Below are 17,628 nucleotides of genomic sequence, written 5' to 3'. Positions count from 1 at the left end.
AAACCTTCTTAAGTTTAATTCCATGACGTTCAAGCATCTTAATGATGGATTGAACATATTTGCGCTGTGGAGATTGATGGTTAAAAGATTGTTGGTATCAAGTGGAAGAAGCATAATTGACTTCACAGTCTTACTAAATCCTGGACACTCGTGGGTTACTTCAACACAAGGATGCAAGTACTGTGGTGAGTAATGTATTTCAAGGTTTCAAGGTCAGTTTATTGTCACATGTACCAATTAAGGTACAGTGAAATTTGAATTACCTGCACAGTAATGGATAGGATTAGATAACAACTCTATTATCATTCCTTCATGTGATTTCAGGGTCTTGTCTTTTCCATATTTATGTGTCCCATTGCCCGCAGTTGGCCACTGACACAAACAGTATGTGTAGTGGCGTAGCGGTAGAGTTGCTGCCTTACAGCGCCAGAGACCCAGGTTTGAACCTGACCACAGGGGCTGTCTGTACAGATTTCGTACATTCTCCCTGTAACCGCGTGGGTTTTCTCCGGTTGCTCCGGTTTCCTTCCACTCTCCAAAAACATACAGGTTTGTAGGTAAATTGGCTTCGGTAAAAACTGTAAATTGTCCCTTACTGTATAGGATAGTGTTCGTGTGTGGGGATCGCTGGCCGGCTTGGTGGCCCAAAGGGCCTGTTTCCACACATTATCTCTAAACTACACTAAACTAAACTAAGTTCTAACCGTTGTTGGATCGAGATTAATCAGGGGGAAAACATTTATGCAATACTACATGTAGACTGCATTCAGTAAGTATTTGTAGAAGATTGCTTGACGAAAGTTTGTTTGCTTTACCTTAGGATATATATAACCGGGAGTTCTAGTACCTAGTTGAAAACCAATTTAATTAACCTTAACTTCATGGTTCTATGCCTTAATACGGTTTGTATGATGATGTAGATGGCATTTATGAACAGCAATCGCTCTCCTGCTGTTGGCCATAAGGACGATCTGTTTAACTTTGAAAACTGTCATATGATCTGGCTAAATGGACTAGTTTCAAAAGTCCTTAGAAAATTTCAAATTCTTGTTTATTCAATGCCATTTAACCACAAGATTTGTTGTCACAAAAGTACCAACTGCACGTATTGATCAACAAGGTGGTGGCATAAGGTGGAGTGTAGACACATGCATAGTCCACAGGACACCCATCTTTAATAAAAACACTCACAGGTTGCTATTTGCAGTTACTATTTGGAAACAACTTGAGCAGTATCAGAGAAAGAGAGATAGAGAGAGAGAGAGAGAGAGATATCGTAAGATTACAAATTTACACAAAAAAAAAGATTATTGTCTTTTGATTGTCTTAGCAATAGCAGGTTTTTTAAATAAGAACTTATCTTCCATTGGGAGGGGCAAGTGTGCTTGCACTGAGCACAGTTCATATTGGGGGGAGAAAGCAGGAGTTCATAAATAGCAAGAACCATTAAAAAAAACAGTGATTGTACCACGCTGTCTATAACCACAAGTCACTGCCACCCCATGGTGTTCACAGCAAAGTCTCGATGATAAAGAAGGGTTCAGTTGACTTTGTAGTTAACATCATATCAGGTTTGTGTCTTTTTTTTTTTTCAATAAAGGCGCATTTCCATAACAAAGACAGTGGTGCAGTGGTTTTAAACGATTTGAGTTTTTTTTTTGTGTAGAAAGGTCAGATCTCATTCTTAAATCTGAAGCCATTTTTGTTTTTCTTCCGTGAGGGTTAAGACAAAGCAAACGTCAACTGCATAATCCACGCATCTCATGGCTGGATGGGCGCCACAGTCAAGGAGCCATGGTGCAGCCTCTCCTCTGCTACAAGTACTCGAGTTCAAGAGCGTGCCGTAGAGCCTCAAGGTCCGCGTGGCACGAGATCCTCCAGAAGGGCATGTTGTTCTGCAAAAAGCACAGGAGAGTTTGATGAAAGGAAAGCTCTCTGACTACAACAGTCAATGGAACGTTTCAGTTAGAACAATCCCGGCCACACATGTGCACCAACTAATTCCTGTGGAGGTGGGTTGTCCACAGGGCAAGGTGCTACCCAAATGCTCTGCATTCACATACTTGGCAATGTCTCGAGGCAAGAGCTGGGATCAGGTTATTCATGGGGAAGGGAGGCGTGGAAGTGGAGTAGAAGTAGTTTGAGGATAATCATTAATTGCAACGTAATAATAAGGAACAGCAGATGCTGGTTTACCAAAGAAAGACGCAAAATGCTGGAGTAACTCAGTGGGTCAGGCATCATCTCTGGATGACATGGATAGGTGACCTTTCGAGTTGGGACCCGACCCATAATAATGGGAGTCCCCCATCCAACCCGTAATAATGGGAACCCTTCACCTTATCTCCTCCTAAGGTAGTCCCACAGAGCCCATGGTGACTTGCCTCTGTTTCTGAGGTAACTGGAGTAACTCAGCGGCTCAGACAACATCTCTGGAGCAGTTGGATAAGTGACACATGACACATGGATAGGTCGGGACCCTTGTTTAGACTTATTGGGGTGGAGGGGGGGGGGGGGGGTGTTGGGAAAGAAAGCTGGAAGAGAAGAGGGGCTGGACCAAGCATTGGCGATAATGAGTGAACACAGGCGAGGGATAGTTCTTCATTGTCAGGGTTGATTGCTGTGGATCAATGGCTTGGGGAGTAGCGATTGGGAGGGTGGTGTTAAAAACCTTGTGGATATATGTCGTTGCTTGGGGAAGGTGATGGGAGGGGAGTTCATTGATGGTCAGAAGATAGATCAGTACTGGGAGTTTGATATTCCAGTGGACTTGAGAGTGGTGGGGCAGATTGGTGGCTGGAGACGAGTCACCAGTTAGCGATGTTTGAGTTGGGTCAACACTTTGATAGATGAAGAACATTGGTCAAGTGGCGGTGAGATGGCGGTGATTAACAAAAGTGTGCGTGGGGACCTGGGGGAAAACTGGGTATAAGTGACATTGAAAGAAGCTGTGCTTGACTTTCACATAGTCATACAGTGTGGAAACAGGCCCTTTGGCCCAACTTGCCAAGTACTGACCAACATGTCCCATCTACACTAATCTTACCTGCCTGCGTTTGGCCCTTATCCTCTCCATGTACCTATCCAAATGTTTCTTAAAAATTGCAATAGTACCAACCTCAACTACCTCCTCTGGCAGTTCGTCCCATATACTCATCACCCTTTGTGTGAAAACGTTACCCCTCATGTTCCTACTGAATCTTTCCCCCCCTCACCTTTAACCTATATCCTCTGGTTCTTGTTTCCCCTACTCTGGACAAAGGGACTCTGTGCGTCTACCTGATCTATTCCTCTCATGATTTTGTACTCCTCTATAAGATCACCCCTCATCTTCCTGCACTCTAAGGAATAGAGCCCTAGCCTGGTCAATCTCTGCCTATAACTGAGGCCTTTGAGTCCTGGCAACATCCTCGTAAATCTTTTCGGCACCCTTTCTAGATAGAGCTCTTAAGGTTAGCGGAGTCAGGGGGTATGGGGAGAAGGCAGGAACGGGGTACTGATTGAGAATGATCAGCCATGATCACATTGAATGGCGGTGCTGGCTCGAAGGGCCAAATGGCCTCCTCCTGCACCTATTGTCTATTGTCTATTGTCTTTCCAGCTTGATAACATCTTTCCTATAACATGATGCCCAAAACTGAACACAATACTCTAAATGTGGCCTCAGCAACATCTTATATAACTGAAATATTACTTCTCAACTTTTAGATTTGGTACTCTGACTAATGAAGGCCAATGTGACAAAAGCCTTTTTGACCACCCTATCTATCTGTGATGCCACTTTCATGTACCTATACTCCTAGATCCCGCTGCACTACAACACTCCCCAGAGCCCTACCTTTCACTGTGTAGGTCCTGCCCATGCTAGTCTTTCCAAATTACAACACCTCACATTTCTCTGTATTAAATTCCACTAACCATTCCTCAGCCCACCTGCCCAACCAATTTTTAACGACCATCTCCACTATTTACAATACCACCCACGTTAGAGCCACCTGCAAATTTGCTAATCTTGCCATGTGTGTTCTCACCCAAACCATTGATTATAGATGCCAAACAGCAAAGGGCCCAGCACCAAACCCTGAGGCACACCGCTAGTCACAGGCCTCCAGTCTGAAAAGCAACCTTCCACCATCACCCTCTGCTTCCTTCCATGGAGCCAATGTTCTATCCATTCAGTTATCGCTCATTGGATCCCATGAGATCTCACCTTCCTGAGCAGAATGAAAATTTTAACCGTGCGATGTTTGTCACTAGACGTCACTGCATTTGATTAGCAGCTAACTGTGTTGCCAAGTCAGATTCAGGGAGGAGGCAAAGGGAGAATAGGCGACATTGCAATCCACACGGCAAATCCTGGTCCTGCAACATTCTCGCTCCCTGCACCCCCTCTGTGATTTTCCTTCGTTATCACCATGTCCGGAGCCAACAATGGACCATTGTGGACTCCACCTTTCCTGAGTCATCGATGCAGGCTCTACTTTGTTCCCATACCTCCAGTGTCCCCCTCCCTGACTCTCAGTCTGATGAAGGGTCTCGACCCGAAACGTCACCTTTTCCTTTTCTCCAGAGATGCTGCCTGACCCTCTGAGTTACTCCAGCGTTTTGTGTCTTTCCATTTCTCGTTGCTTTGCACTGAAATTGAATCACTTGGCGTGCCCAAAAAAATGATGGTACTTGAGAAGAATAGGTTTCTCCAGATCAGCAGAACTGCTCCCTCAAGTTAAAGGAGTTGTAGAAGGAGTTGTAGAAAGATTTTGTTAGTGAGGAAGGAAGTGAATGAAATTCCATTTATTGTTTTAGTGAAATGTTTGTGTTGGTGTTGAAATCAGTACTGACATGGTGTGCTTCTAGATCAAATTTACTTGCAATTAACTGCTCAAAGCAATTAATCCCCCTGAAAAGGATTCAATGTCAGCAGAACACCAGCAGCAGTTAATTTGGAAATTACTGTGCGAAGCTAAACGCACCAAGGACCAGATACTATGTTTAAAATCTGAGTCTTGACATTGAAATTTGTTTTAGATATTTTTTCCCCTGCTGCCTCACAGCACCGGAGACCCAGGTTCAATCCTGACCTCTGTGTGATGTTTACACGTTCTCTCTGTGACCGCGTGGGTTTCCTCCGGGTGCTCCGGTTTCCTCCCACATCCCAAAGATGCTGGTTTGGAGGTTAATTGACCTCTGGAAATTGCCCCAAGTGTGTAGGGAATGGATGGGAAAGTGGGATAATGCAGAACTAGTGTGAATGGGTGAACGATGGTCGGCATGGACTCGATGGGCTGAAGGGCCTGTTTTCATGCTGTATCTCTAAATGAAACTAAAAAAAACTACTTTACAATTGACATAACACACCTTAAGAATTGAATTAATATTAACATAAAGAATATGGTAATTCTGTGGGAATTGATAGGGCCACATTAGGTAGGAGAATGGATCGGGATACTGGATTCATCGCGTTCTCATCTCGTCTCTCTACTACACTGCCAGAGAGCAAACGTCCACACTTGGAATAAATAGTACGTCATTATTTTTTACTGTCAAATCAGTTTCTGTTTGTATTGGCGTCCACCTACCCAAAGAATTATTTAAAACTAGTTGACTCAATCTTTTGATGAACTTTCTTAGAACTAATCGTTATCTAGCACACCCAAAATTAACATGGGTTAACAAACACTGATACATAAAACTGAGCATGCAACAAATATTGCATCTTACTACTTCCTCCTGGAAGAAAATACAAATGCAAACTCAAAATAACCTCAGCGCAGTTTAAGCCATCGCTCTAACTCATTGTGACACAAAAACGTTTTGCCAGTGTCAAGTTTAGATTAGAGATACAGCATGGATCAAGGTCCTTTGGCCCACCGAGTCCATGCTGACCATCGATCACCTGTTCACCTTAGTTCGATGCTATCCCACTGTCACATCCACTCCCTACAAACTAGGATCAATTTACAGTGACCAATTAACCTACAAACCCACATGTCTTTTGGAGGTGGGAGGAAACTGGAGTACCTAGAAGAAACCAACGTGGTCACATGGGGAACATGCAAACTGCACACAGACAGCTCCTGGGGTCAGGATTGAACTCTGGTCTCTGGCGCTGCGAGGCAGCTGCTCTACCGGGTATGATCATTATTACTTCGTACAATGAATATGAGCCGTGGGTAGTTTCAGCTGGCATCGGTACTTGTACTATTCTTGGATTTTGAGCTGGATTGTGGTCTTGGAAACATCAGAAGACTGCATCAGGGTAGGTAGGTTAATTGGCCACCGTAAATTGTCTTTTGTGTGGGTGTGTGGGTGGGTGGGGGAATTGATGACAGTGGGGGTATAGGTTACAAGAGAAATTAGTGCAGGAATAGGATTAATCTGTGAACTGGCATAGACTCAATAGGTTGAAGAACCTCCTATGCTGTAAGGAAATATGATTTGGAACTTCCAGCATATTAAGTTAATTTCATTTATCTTTGCATTTTTCTGATTTTTGGAAGCGTGTCATTTTAATTTGATCAAAAACCAGTTTTATTAAAAACTGATACGCCTATATGATGCTGCTGGGTTTGAACTCCTGGCACAGTAGCTTGTTCTATGGTTGGCTGTTTGACAAACACTCCCTGGAACACAGGTCTGAGTGTTCTTCAATCAGATATCATTTACCTGTTTCAGCCCTCAGTCTCATTCTACCAGCCATTCCGTTCCAGCTTTGTTTTTCTCTAACATGGCTCCCACCCAGCCACAGATTCAATGTTAAAGCTGGACTGGTGTGAGAGTCACAGCTGTCGGCTGAATGCATTGTTGATAATTAGTACCTTCGACTTTTTTCAGAGATACACCGAGTCCCAGCCGACCCAGCGATCACCCTATACACTAGCACTATGCTGCACACCAGGGACAATTTACAATTTCACCAAAGCCAATTAACCTGTGCATCTTTGGAGTGTGGGGGGAAACTGGAGCACCCGGAGAAAAACCCACGCGGTCACAGGTAGAACGTACAAACTCTGTACAGCCCGCACCCGTAGTCAGGATCGAACCCAGGTCGCTGGTGTCGTAAGGCAGCAACTCTACTTCTGCACCACTGTGCCGCTGACTTTCATTCGAGCTCAATGAAACTGAATGTAGTTGGGAGCAATGGCATTGTGACTGTCTTGCTTGTGTTTATTCTTGGAACATAGGAATAGAAAAAGGACAGCACAGGAACAGGCCTTTTGGCCCACAATGTCGTGCTGAACATGATGCCAAATTAAACTAATTGTTTCTACCTGTACGTGATCTATATCCCTCCATTCCCTGCATATCATAGAACATCGAACAGTACAGCACAGAATCGGGCCCTTTGGCCCACAATGTTTGTGCCAAACATGATGCTTAGCTGAACTGATCTCATCTGTCTGTATGTGATCCACATCCCTCTAGTCTCTGCACTTCCATATGCCTATCTAAAAGCCTCTTAAACACCACTATCGTATCTATCTCCACCACCACCCCTGGCAATACGTTCCAGAACCCTAACACTCTTTGTGCATAGTTTCCCTTTATCATGTATCTGTACTGTGGACGGCTCGATTGTAATCATGTATAATCTTTCCCCTGACTGGTTAGCATGATACAAAAAGCTTTTCACTCTACCTCGGTACACGTGACAGTAAACTAAACTAAAAAAAACTTGCCCTGTACATCTCCGTGAAACATTTCCCCCTCTCACCTTATAGCTATGCCCTTTAGTGATATCACACATCCATGTGCCTGTGGATATGGTTCCCCTCGGTTCATGTCCCTCTTGTACAAGTCCCACCATGGAAGAGCTCGATGATCCATATATCTGAGGCCCTCCTGCCTACATGAGCTCCAAAGCAGTGTAATCAACTGCGCTGTATTTCTAATCCTTGCCTCACCAGCATGCAGCAAGGGTGGTCATCCTGAGACCACGACCCTGAAGATCCCATTTTTAACCTACTATCTAACTATTCTTTGCAGGACTTTATCTGCCTTGCTGTCTATGTAATTGCTACCAAAATGGCCCATGACCTCTGGCTACTCACCCTCCTCTGTCAGTATATCCTGTGCCGCTCAAATATCCTTGGCTACCAAAGGCAAATATTGTCCCAATTACTTTTTTTTTAGGAAGGGCTTGTACTTGTGATTAGGTTTCGGCTTAACCCCATTAAGGGAACCAAATTGCATAAGATTTAATCTGTACTATTCATGGGCAAGTGGACAGTGATCATATGATGGGATGTTTCTATTACTGAAGCACACTCAACATGGGGCTGGGCTAGTTGGATATCAGTACCTTCATTGACAAGGCAGTCATTGCCCGGTGTGACTTTATCCTTCAGGCAATCCAGAGTAAACAAACTTTAATTACTTAAAACACACCAATGTACAGCTTCTTCAATTCTTCTGTTTTATGTTTGGTCTGGACTTTTAGACTTTAGAGACACAGTGTGGAAACAGGCCATTCGGCCCACCGAGTCCATGACGGCAAGCAATCACCCCACACACTAACACTATCCTATACACGAGGGACTATTTACACATTTTTAACTGAAGCCAATTAACCTACAAATCTGTACATCTTTGGAGTGTGGGAGGAAACTGGAGCACACAAAGAAAACCTACAGGGTCACAGGGAGAACGTACAAAACCCGTACAGACAGCACCCGTAGTCAGGATCGAACCCGGGTGTCTGGCGCTGTGAGGTGGTAACTCTACTGCTACACTACTGTGCCACCCTAAATCTATTTGTGGAACTTTTCTATTACTTAAAAAAAATCACCAGGGCTGCTTAAAATGGGAATCAGACTAAAGTAAGATACTATCTGAACTGTGGATGCAACTGTTATTTTGTAGTGAAAGTGTCTGCTGGCTATTGTACATAGCTCAGGTGTGTTGCTGAGTCAGCCGTTCTCATTAATCAACCTACAGACAGGCATGCTATGCTGGCTGCTCTTCACGCAATGCCTTCACTACACAAACAGAGCATTCACACCGGGATACACCAGTAAGAGGCCACTTCAAGCCTTTTCTTCAAACAGCCACTGAAGCTTATTAGAGTTAAATATCCTTGTAAAAACTTTGTTTGCTCAGTTGCTTCAGGTGCTGACCTTGGGGGTGGTGGGGAAGGGGGTAGGAAATAGATTTGCTTTGATGTTTCTGGGTACATTGGCTGGACCTTTATACAATGAATTGGATGCTGGGATAGTGTTGTACATTCAATGGGACCTCCATTATGAATATAGCGCAAGGATTCTGAGTTTACTGCATAATTTAATGTTTAGTTTAGAGATAAAGCATGGAAACAGGCCTTTCGGCCCATCGAGTCCATGCTGACCATTGATCGCCCGTACACTAGTTCCATACTATCCCGATTTCGCCCTCGGGGCAATTTACAGGAGCCATTTAACCTACAAACTTGCACGTCTTTGGAAAGTGCGAGGAAACCGGAGAAAACCCATGCGTTCACAGGGAGTTATAGGATCCTAACAGGCTTATCTAAGCAATACCCCTGTCTGAAGAAGGGTCCTGGCCCACCGCAAATTCTGCCTGAGCCGCTGAGTTATAGAGTCACTGAGACATACAGCACGGAAACAGGCCCTTCAGCCCAAATTGCCCACACTGACCAACAAGTCATGTCTACACTAGTCCCACCTGCCTGCATTTGACCCATATCCCTCTAAACCTGTCCTATCCATGTGCCTGTCTAAATGTTTCTTAAACGTTGCGATAATACCTGCCTCAACTACCTCCTCCGGCATCTCATTCCAGACACCCACAACCCTTTGTGTGAATAAAAGTTACCCCTCAGTTACCTATTAAATCTTTCCCCCCTCACCTTAAACCTATGTCCTCTGATTCTCGATTCCCCTACTCTGGGTAAGAGACTCTGTGTGTCTACCCGATCCATTCCTCTCACTTTTGCCACCATTTTGAGTTTTACTCAAGATTCCAGCATCTCTTGTGTCGCCTGTATGTTGTGGTGGAATCTGCTGGCCATGCAACCAAAGAGCTGCCTGGAAATGTAATTGGACAGGGGAATAGGGGTTCAAGTTATTTAGAGTTTAATTCTCCAGAAGTCTAGAAAGTAAAAGTCTTCCACAAAGGAGAACGGAAACCAACAATACAATTTTCTTTCCCCAGTTAAAGGTAAGTGGAAGTTTAATTGAAAATGCAGGATAAAGGGCGTCTCCATCTCGCCAAGCCTTGAGTTCAAGAGGAAATGATTATGTTGCTTGGATAACTAATCTCCGTGGGCTGCACGGTGGCACAGCGGGTAGAGCTGCTGCCTCACAGTGCCAGGGACCCGGGTTCGATCTTGACTATGGGTGCTGTCTGTATGGAGTTTGTACGTTCTCCCCATTACCTGCATGGGTTTCCTCCAGGATTTCCGATTTCCTCCCAGACGCCAAAGATGTATGGGTTTGTAGGTTAATTTTAATTGTAAATTGTCCCTAGTGTGTGTAGGATAGCATTAGTGTGCAGGGATTGCAGGTCGGCGCAGACTCGGTGGGCCGAAGAGCCCGTTTCCACGCTTTTTCTCTAAAATAAACTAAACTAAACTAAGCCAATAGGTTCATTCTATTTGGAAATCGATGCAGTTCAATGTATAGGAAGGAACTGCAGATGCGGGTTTACACTGAAGATAGACACAAAGTGCTGGAGTAACTCAGCGGGACAGGCAGCATCTCTGGAGAAAAGGAATATGTGACGTTTCGGGTCGAGATCCTTCAGACTGAAAAAGTCAGGGGAGAGGGAAACGAGAGATATGAAAAGGGGTTGATGGAACAAATTAATAAAAGATATGCAAAAGGATAAATCAAAGCCAGCAACGATGATCAAGGAAAGGTGGAGTCCACAGTGGTCCATTGTTGGCTGTGGGGAAGGTGATAACGAGTGATACAAACAGTGAAACTCAGCGGGATGACGTAAAAAGATGTACCTTTTTTGCTGCTGTTTCTTCTTCAACACCGTCCCCCACCACAATGTAGACTGCTTTCCTTCCAAACCTTTGAACTATTCTTTCAAAACAGCTTTCCTTCCCTAAAAAATAAACGGTAACATTGAAGTTCCTGCAATCTCGGCAAGGAGAGGTAAGCGGTGAAGCATTTGCATGTCCTTTCCGCAGCTGAGGTGAGAGTATTCACAATGGCATTAGGCATGATCACAGCGCAACCAAGCCGTGCTGACACTTTCTTGTTCATGGGCCAAGGACGTTGACTAATCATTTAATTCAACAGAGCTTTGTTTTAATTGTTTGTAGTTCAAGTTTAGTTATCTATTAGTGTCACTCACAATGATTCTAAAGTCAACACTGAGCAAATCCAGCGTTTGCTGAATTCACACTCTGCTTTTGTCTGCGTATTTCTTTCATACATGATGTAATCCTGAGCCAATTATTCTATATAATTTAGAATAAAAAACAGGTTTCCAAGAGTGATTAAAATTCCGATGTGCTCACCTGTTTTTGTCGCGCTGTAGATATTTTCTATGGGGAAGACTGTGCCCAGTCCATACAACAACACCTTGGACAGGGCAGGTATCAGCTGCGTTGTTGTTACCAGAATATTCACACAATTTGACCTGTAAAATAGATCGATTGATTCAAAATATTTTTCGACTTTTTCTAATCAACTAATTTCTAATACGGGATTATTTCAGTGCCTCAGGAGCTTATAGACAATAGACAATAGGTGCAGGAGGAGACCATTCGGCCCTTCAAGCCAGCACCGCCATTCAATGTGATCATGGCTGATCATTCTCAATCAGTACCCCGTTCCTGCCTTCTCCCCATACCCCCTGACTCCGCTATCCTTAAGAGCTCTATCCAGCTCTCTCTTGAATCCATTCAGAGAATTGGCCTCCACTGCCTTCTGAGGCAGAGAATTCCACAGATTCACAACTCTCTGACTGAAAAAGTTTTTCCTCATCTCAGTTCTAAATGGCCTACCCCATATTCTTAAACTGTGGCCCCTTGTTCTGGACTCCCCCAACATTGGGAACATTGTTAATGGGAGCTTGTTAAACAACACTTCACAACAAAATATTTCACCTACGATATTGATAGCTAATCATTTTTATCAACATGCTCTAATAAAACAAGAGGCCAGGTTACCTTTGTACACACGGCACTTCATACGGTGTCATTATTAACAGTGAATTCTCGCTGGCTTTTTGACTACAAATGTCATCACGGTCGAGTTCAGTCCAGTCCTTACCCAGTTTGGCAAATGCTTGCAAAATACCCAGCGGGAAACCTAGTTTAGGTTGCAAAGAGTGTCAACCTATATTTCTACTCACCACCTGATCTTCTGAGGCCACTGACTTCAATGGGACCAAATATGTTTAATTTAGTCTAGTATTATTTCTTTTCACATGTACTGAGGTGCCATGTAAAGTTTTTTTGTTGCTCGCTATCCAGTCAGCAGAAAGACTGTACATGATTACAATCAAGCCGTCCACAGTGTACAGATAGAAGATAAAGGGAATAACGTGAAGATAAAGGACAGAAACGGCCAGTAAATCTTGCTCAACAAAATTCTATGTGAAAGGAAATCAGCCAACTTTACTTTAGTTTAGTTTAGAGGTACAGTAGTTCTATCCTACACACTGCACACTAGGAACAATGTACAGAAGCCAATTAACCTACAAACCTGGATGTCTTTGGTCCCTACACGAGTGATCCTGCACTAACACACACTAAACACTAGGGACAATTTACAATTTTACCAAAGCCAATTAGCCTACAAAATTGTAAGTCTTTGGGATGTGGGAGGAAAGCAGAGTACCCAGAGAAAACCCACGCGGTCACAGGGAGAACGTACAAACTCCATACAGACAGGATTGAACCCGGGTTTCTGGCGCTGTAAGGCAGCAAATCTTCCGTTATACCACAGTGCCGCCAATATATATATATCTCTATTACATGACCCCCTTGGCCTCCTCTGCTCCAGGGAAAACAAGCCCAGCCTATTCAATCACTCCCCATTACAAATGTCTTCCAATCCAGGCAGCATCCCAGTGAATCTCCTCCACACTCTCTCCAGCATGTCTTGCACCCATTTCCTCACTCCAACCCAACTGGGATTTTTCATCACATTGCTGGTTGAGATAAGACAGGGAAAGCACCAGGTAGCTTACCTCGAGTTAATTAGACTGAGTGCTTTCAGTGCATGTGTCAGCCACAGGTCAGTCAGAGCCTCCATATCTGCCCTCAGCTGCAGCCACCCTTCTCTCTTGGGTGTCCCGATTAAACCTGTGCAATGACACACAACCAAGTCTTATTGCAAGTTACAACTAACTGCGAGTAGTTGCTGCACCATCCTGCAGCCAAGATTAACCAGGAAACCCACATGGAAAAAAATAATAGTTAGGCATGTGACCATAGGATAAAGGAGCAGAATTAGGCCATTCTGCCCATCGAGTCTGCTCTGCCATTTGTTCATGGCTGTTCTATTTTACTCTCTCAACCCCATTTTCCTGCCTTCTCCCCATAATCGTTGACACCCTTCCTAATTCAGAACCTATTGATCTCTGATTTAAAAATACCCAATGACTCTTCTTCCACGGCTGTGGCAATGAACTCAACAGATACACCACCCTCTGGTTAAAGAAATTCCATCTCATCTCAATTTTGAAGGTATGTCCTTTTATTCTGAGGCTGTGCCTTTTGGTCCTAGAATCTCCAAGTACTGGGAACATCCTCTCCACATCCACTCTATCTTGGCCTTTGGCCAATATGGGTGCTAGTTTTGAAACAGATTCACCAGGAAAAATAGTGCAGACTCTCAGAGATGATGAATTAATGCATTTATTAAACACATCCAAACTAATGGATGATATATTGATTTAACCCAGATATGGCCCTGTTTCATATCCTGTGGGCCTTTAAAAAAAACCATTTCCATCTTTCCTTTTGAGAGTAATTGTATGATTGAGACCTTACAAAGAAGCATTTCTATCCTGGGTTAGACACAAAATGCTGGAGTAACTCAGCATGTCTGGCAGCATCTCTGGAGAAAAGGAATAGGTGGGGTTTCGGGACAAGACTCTTCTTTACACTCAAAGGGTCTGAAGAAGGGTCTCGACTTGAAACGTCACCTATTCCTTTTCTCCAGAGATGCTGCCTGACCTGCTGAGTTACTCCAGCATTTTGTGTCTGTCTACGGTGTAAACCAGCGTCTGCAGTTCCTTCCGACACTTTATATCCCGGGTGTTAGATTTGTCATATTTACTGTGACTGAAAAGACTCGTTTTTGAAGCATTTTGCTGCCATTGAAGCTGCCATTATGTGAGTTACGGTGGTTTGTGCTATCTTTTGATAGCTTTCAGTAGATGTCACGTTGCAGATACTTGCCCCCAACGTTGTTTTTGTAGGTGTTGTACATTTCTTTTACTCGGCGGTAGCGGAATGCGAGTTTCCTCATCCAGTCCACACCCCCTTGCACACCAGAGCCTATGCACAGGTTTCCACCAACTGCGGCTGTTTGGAAACCATCTGTTGCAAAGTTATATGTGCTGTGTGGGAGGAGAGAGGAAGACTGTTAGTGGCATTAGTTCCATTAATTAGTGCACAGCTGAAATACTGGAGAGTTATACAGCTCTTGTGGGATTTATTTTCGCTACGAGCTCACCTCAGATCCTGCCCATTGTCATCTGAAGACACATCATCAATGTGGACTTGATCGCACTCCTGTAGAAACATAATTAAAACAAAAACGCTGGAGTTTAAGTGACTTGCAGAGCACAGAACATTCTCATCACCAAGTTGTCCGCAACTGCTGGAGTGTTTTCCCATGAAAAGATTACTTCCTGAAACAGTTGGGGAGACGAATATGGAATCGTGTGTTGCATCAAACTCCAGAAAAAATGATTTTAACCTTTAGCCTCTGACCAATATTCTGCCTTACTTATGTATTCTCTCAAGGCGCTGAGGTCAAAGTTGAAACCCATGTTGCCTTTTAGTGTTCCACGAGCCTGAGCTAAAGAATGTTGTTGGAAAATACAGCTAATAAGGAAATGTTTAGTGGTTCTGTCAGGTTCTGTATTTCTACTTTATCAGGAGAACTTACAGCAAATTCCTTTTGCAGATGTTCATTTGGTGGTAAACGTGCAGGGACTTGGAAAGCAGCAACTTCCACTCCAGTTCAGTTGCTTGGAGAAAGTCTGCCACAGCTTTGCGAGTGTGTTATAGTTAGAAGTATCACAGGTCAACAGTCAATCTGAAATGAGCTTCATTAAGCAGCAAGGGGTGAAGCCACTGGTTTTACTTTTAGCTTAAAAAGTTAGAAAATGTGGAAGAGCCTTGAAAGAAATTACTTGCTTTTAAAATAAATATGTAGGCACTGCTGGAGATGCGAACTTAAACTGCTTTGTTTTAGTGAGTAAACCCATAAGGGTGGCAAGGAACAAGATTGGAAAGAATATTCCTTTTTTGCCTAATGAACAAATCTGAAGCAGCGTCCAGCACCATGTTAGGCTCATGGATAAAAAGGGGAGAATTGAACAATAATATCTCAGTTATGTAGCATCTTTAATGTAAGAAACCGTCCCAGAATGCTTAACAAGAATGTAATCAACCAAAGTGTGGCACGGTGGCGCAGCAGTACAGTTGCTGCCTTACTGTGCCAGAGACCCGGGTTCAATCCTGACTACGAGTGCTGTCTGTACGGAGTTTGTACGTTCTCCCTGTGATTGCATGGGTTTTCACCGGGCGCTCCGGTTTCATCCCACACCCCAAAGTCATACAGGTTTGTAGGTTAATTGACTTCAGTAAAATTGTAAAATTGTCCCTAGTGTGGAGGATAGTGGTGATCGGTGGTCGGCATGGACTCAGTGGGCCGAAGGGCCTGTTACCACACTTTATATCTCTAAAGTCTCTAAAATCTAAAGTCTAAAGTCTCTCAAAAGAAGACATTTGGTTACATGAGCGACCATGATCAAAAGCTCAGATGCTAATTTCTAAAGGAGAAGACAGATGTTGAGAGGCAGCAATATTTAAGGATGTAATTCCAAGGATTTAGGGACTTCACAGTTGAGAGCAGCACAATTAATGCAGGAGTGATCAATTGGAAATGTCACAGTCTAGAGGGCAGAGCATTAAGACCAGAGGGGGAAAGTTTAAAGGAGATGCGCGGGGCTAGTTTTTTTTACACATAGGCTGGTGGGTGCCTGGAACACATTGAACGTAGTGAAAGCAGATGCCATAGTGGTAGTTAAGTGGCTTTTACATAGTCATATGGGTGTGGTCAGGCAGGAGAGGACTGGAATTACAGCACAGATACATAGTGGAATGTAATACATGCCTGTGAGTGCAAGTTTGTTTTCCTAATTTAGAAATAGTAAATTATTTGCAAACATAATATCATAAAATTAAACACGCTCGATATTCTCTTCCAGAAGATATCCCTGATGACCTATTTCATTTGTTGGATCTTGTCTTAACAACATGTCAGTGCTAAGGCAAGGCAACATGTTAGACAGAGTGTCTATTTTGACCACTCCCTGATCATGTACTCTGTCACTGTATGTACAGTAAAGTTTCTGTTCTGCTTTTGTCTTGATTCCAACTTTGGAGACACACTTCTTTACACCAGCTTGTTGTTCACTTCTCAAACCTGTTCCCTTCTTTCAGATTTCTATTTAAGTGGCAGAGATAGAACATAAAGTAGTACAGCACAAGGGCAGACCCTTTGGCCCACAATGTCGGTGCCAAACCTGATACCATGAACAACTCTTATCAGCACATGTTCCATATCACTCCATTCTCTGCATGTCCATGCGCCTATCCCAAACGTTTCGCAAATGCCACTATTGTACCCGCCTCAACCACCAACCCCAGCACTTTCCAGGCACTCACCACCCTCTGTGTAAAAAAACTTGCCCCACACATCTGTACTGTACTAGACCCTCTTTCACAGTCTGGAAATCATTTTCCAAAAGATCTTTGCAGAGGGCAGAGTGGAAACTTTAATCCTTTCACTCTGGGCTGCAATGAAACAGGGTCCCAAAGGTGAAAGAGAGTGCTCTAACATACTGCGCCACCATGTCCCATTAAATCCTCAGCATTTTGTTTTAAATAACTCTGTAGCTTACCCTAAACCTGATACCTTCAGAAGCAAGGATGTGACCTTTTACACATGCCCGTAAAATAACTGCAACCATTTTCATTATAAATCAAACTATGACAAGAGTTCACATCAGTTAATAGAGTTAGTGAAAACTCAGTGAAATTGAGACATGCTGTAAATGGCTATCTTAAATCTGGCCTGCTTGTTGAAAACAGGAATTGAGAAATCCAAAAATGACAAAATGAGGCCCTATGGTAACACTTGGGTCAATGTGCGAGAGACTTCAATGGATCCGAAGCAACATCTTCCTACCAGAGTAGTACTGAGTTCAAGCACTCGGATATAGCCTTAAAATATTAAAACCACAAGACCATATGCTCATTAAGGGCCTGTCACACTGAATTCTTGTTGCATTTCTAATCATTTTTAATGTCTTTTCCGGTGCCTGTCCCCTTCATCATGGGCATTCAATGCTCTGCACTCTATTCAGCAGGTGTTTTAACAAACTTTTTGTAAAGTTCTGATTTTATTGCACTAACTGCTTGAAAGAATGTGG

The 17,628-nt window shown here is 43.5% G+C and overlaps 1 protein-coding gene across 1 annotated transcript in view; it reads right to left on the bottom strand.

Moving 5' to 3' along the window:
* Positions 1 to 320: 320 nt before the first annotated feature.
* The window catches only part of LOC144604640 (protein phosphatase EYA2-like), a 135,227-nt gene continuing 117,919 nt past the window's right edge, over positions 321 to 17,628 (bottom strand). Inside the window, exons 11-16 of the mRNA XM_078419275.1 lie at positions 14,637 to 14,695; positions 14,360 to 14,520; positions 13,144 to 13,258; positions 11,465 to 11,586; positions 10,946 to 11,046; positions 321 to 1,895 (exon numbers count right to left, since the gene is read on the bottom strand). Coding sequence (XP_078275401.1) covers positions 1,815 to 1,895; positions 10,946 to 11,046; positions 11,465 to 11,586; positions 13,144 to 13,258; positions 14,360 to 14,520; positions 14,637 to 14,695 — 639 coding nt within the window. The 3' untranslated portion in view covers positions 321 to 1,814. The remainder of the gene's footprint in view (positions 1,896 to 10,945; positions 11,047 to 11,464; positions 11,587 to 13,143; positions 13,259 to 14,359; positions 14,521 to 14,636; positions 14,696 to 17,628) is intronic.

Source organism: Rhinoraja longicauda, chromosome 22 (genome assembly GCF_053455715.1).
Source record: "Rhinoraja longicauda isolate Sanriku21f chromosome 22, sRhiLon1.1, whole genome shotgun sequence".
Taxonomy (NCBI): domain Eukaryota; kingdom Metazoa; phylum Chordata; class Chondrichthyes; order Rajiformes; family Arhynchobatidae; genus Rhinoraja; species Rhinoraja longicauda.
The sequence above is the reverse complement of the archived record's forward strand: the minus strand, read 5'-3'. Positions and strand labels throughout refer to the sequence as shown.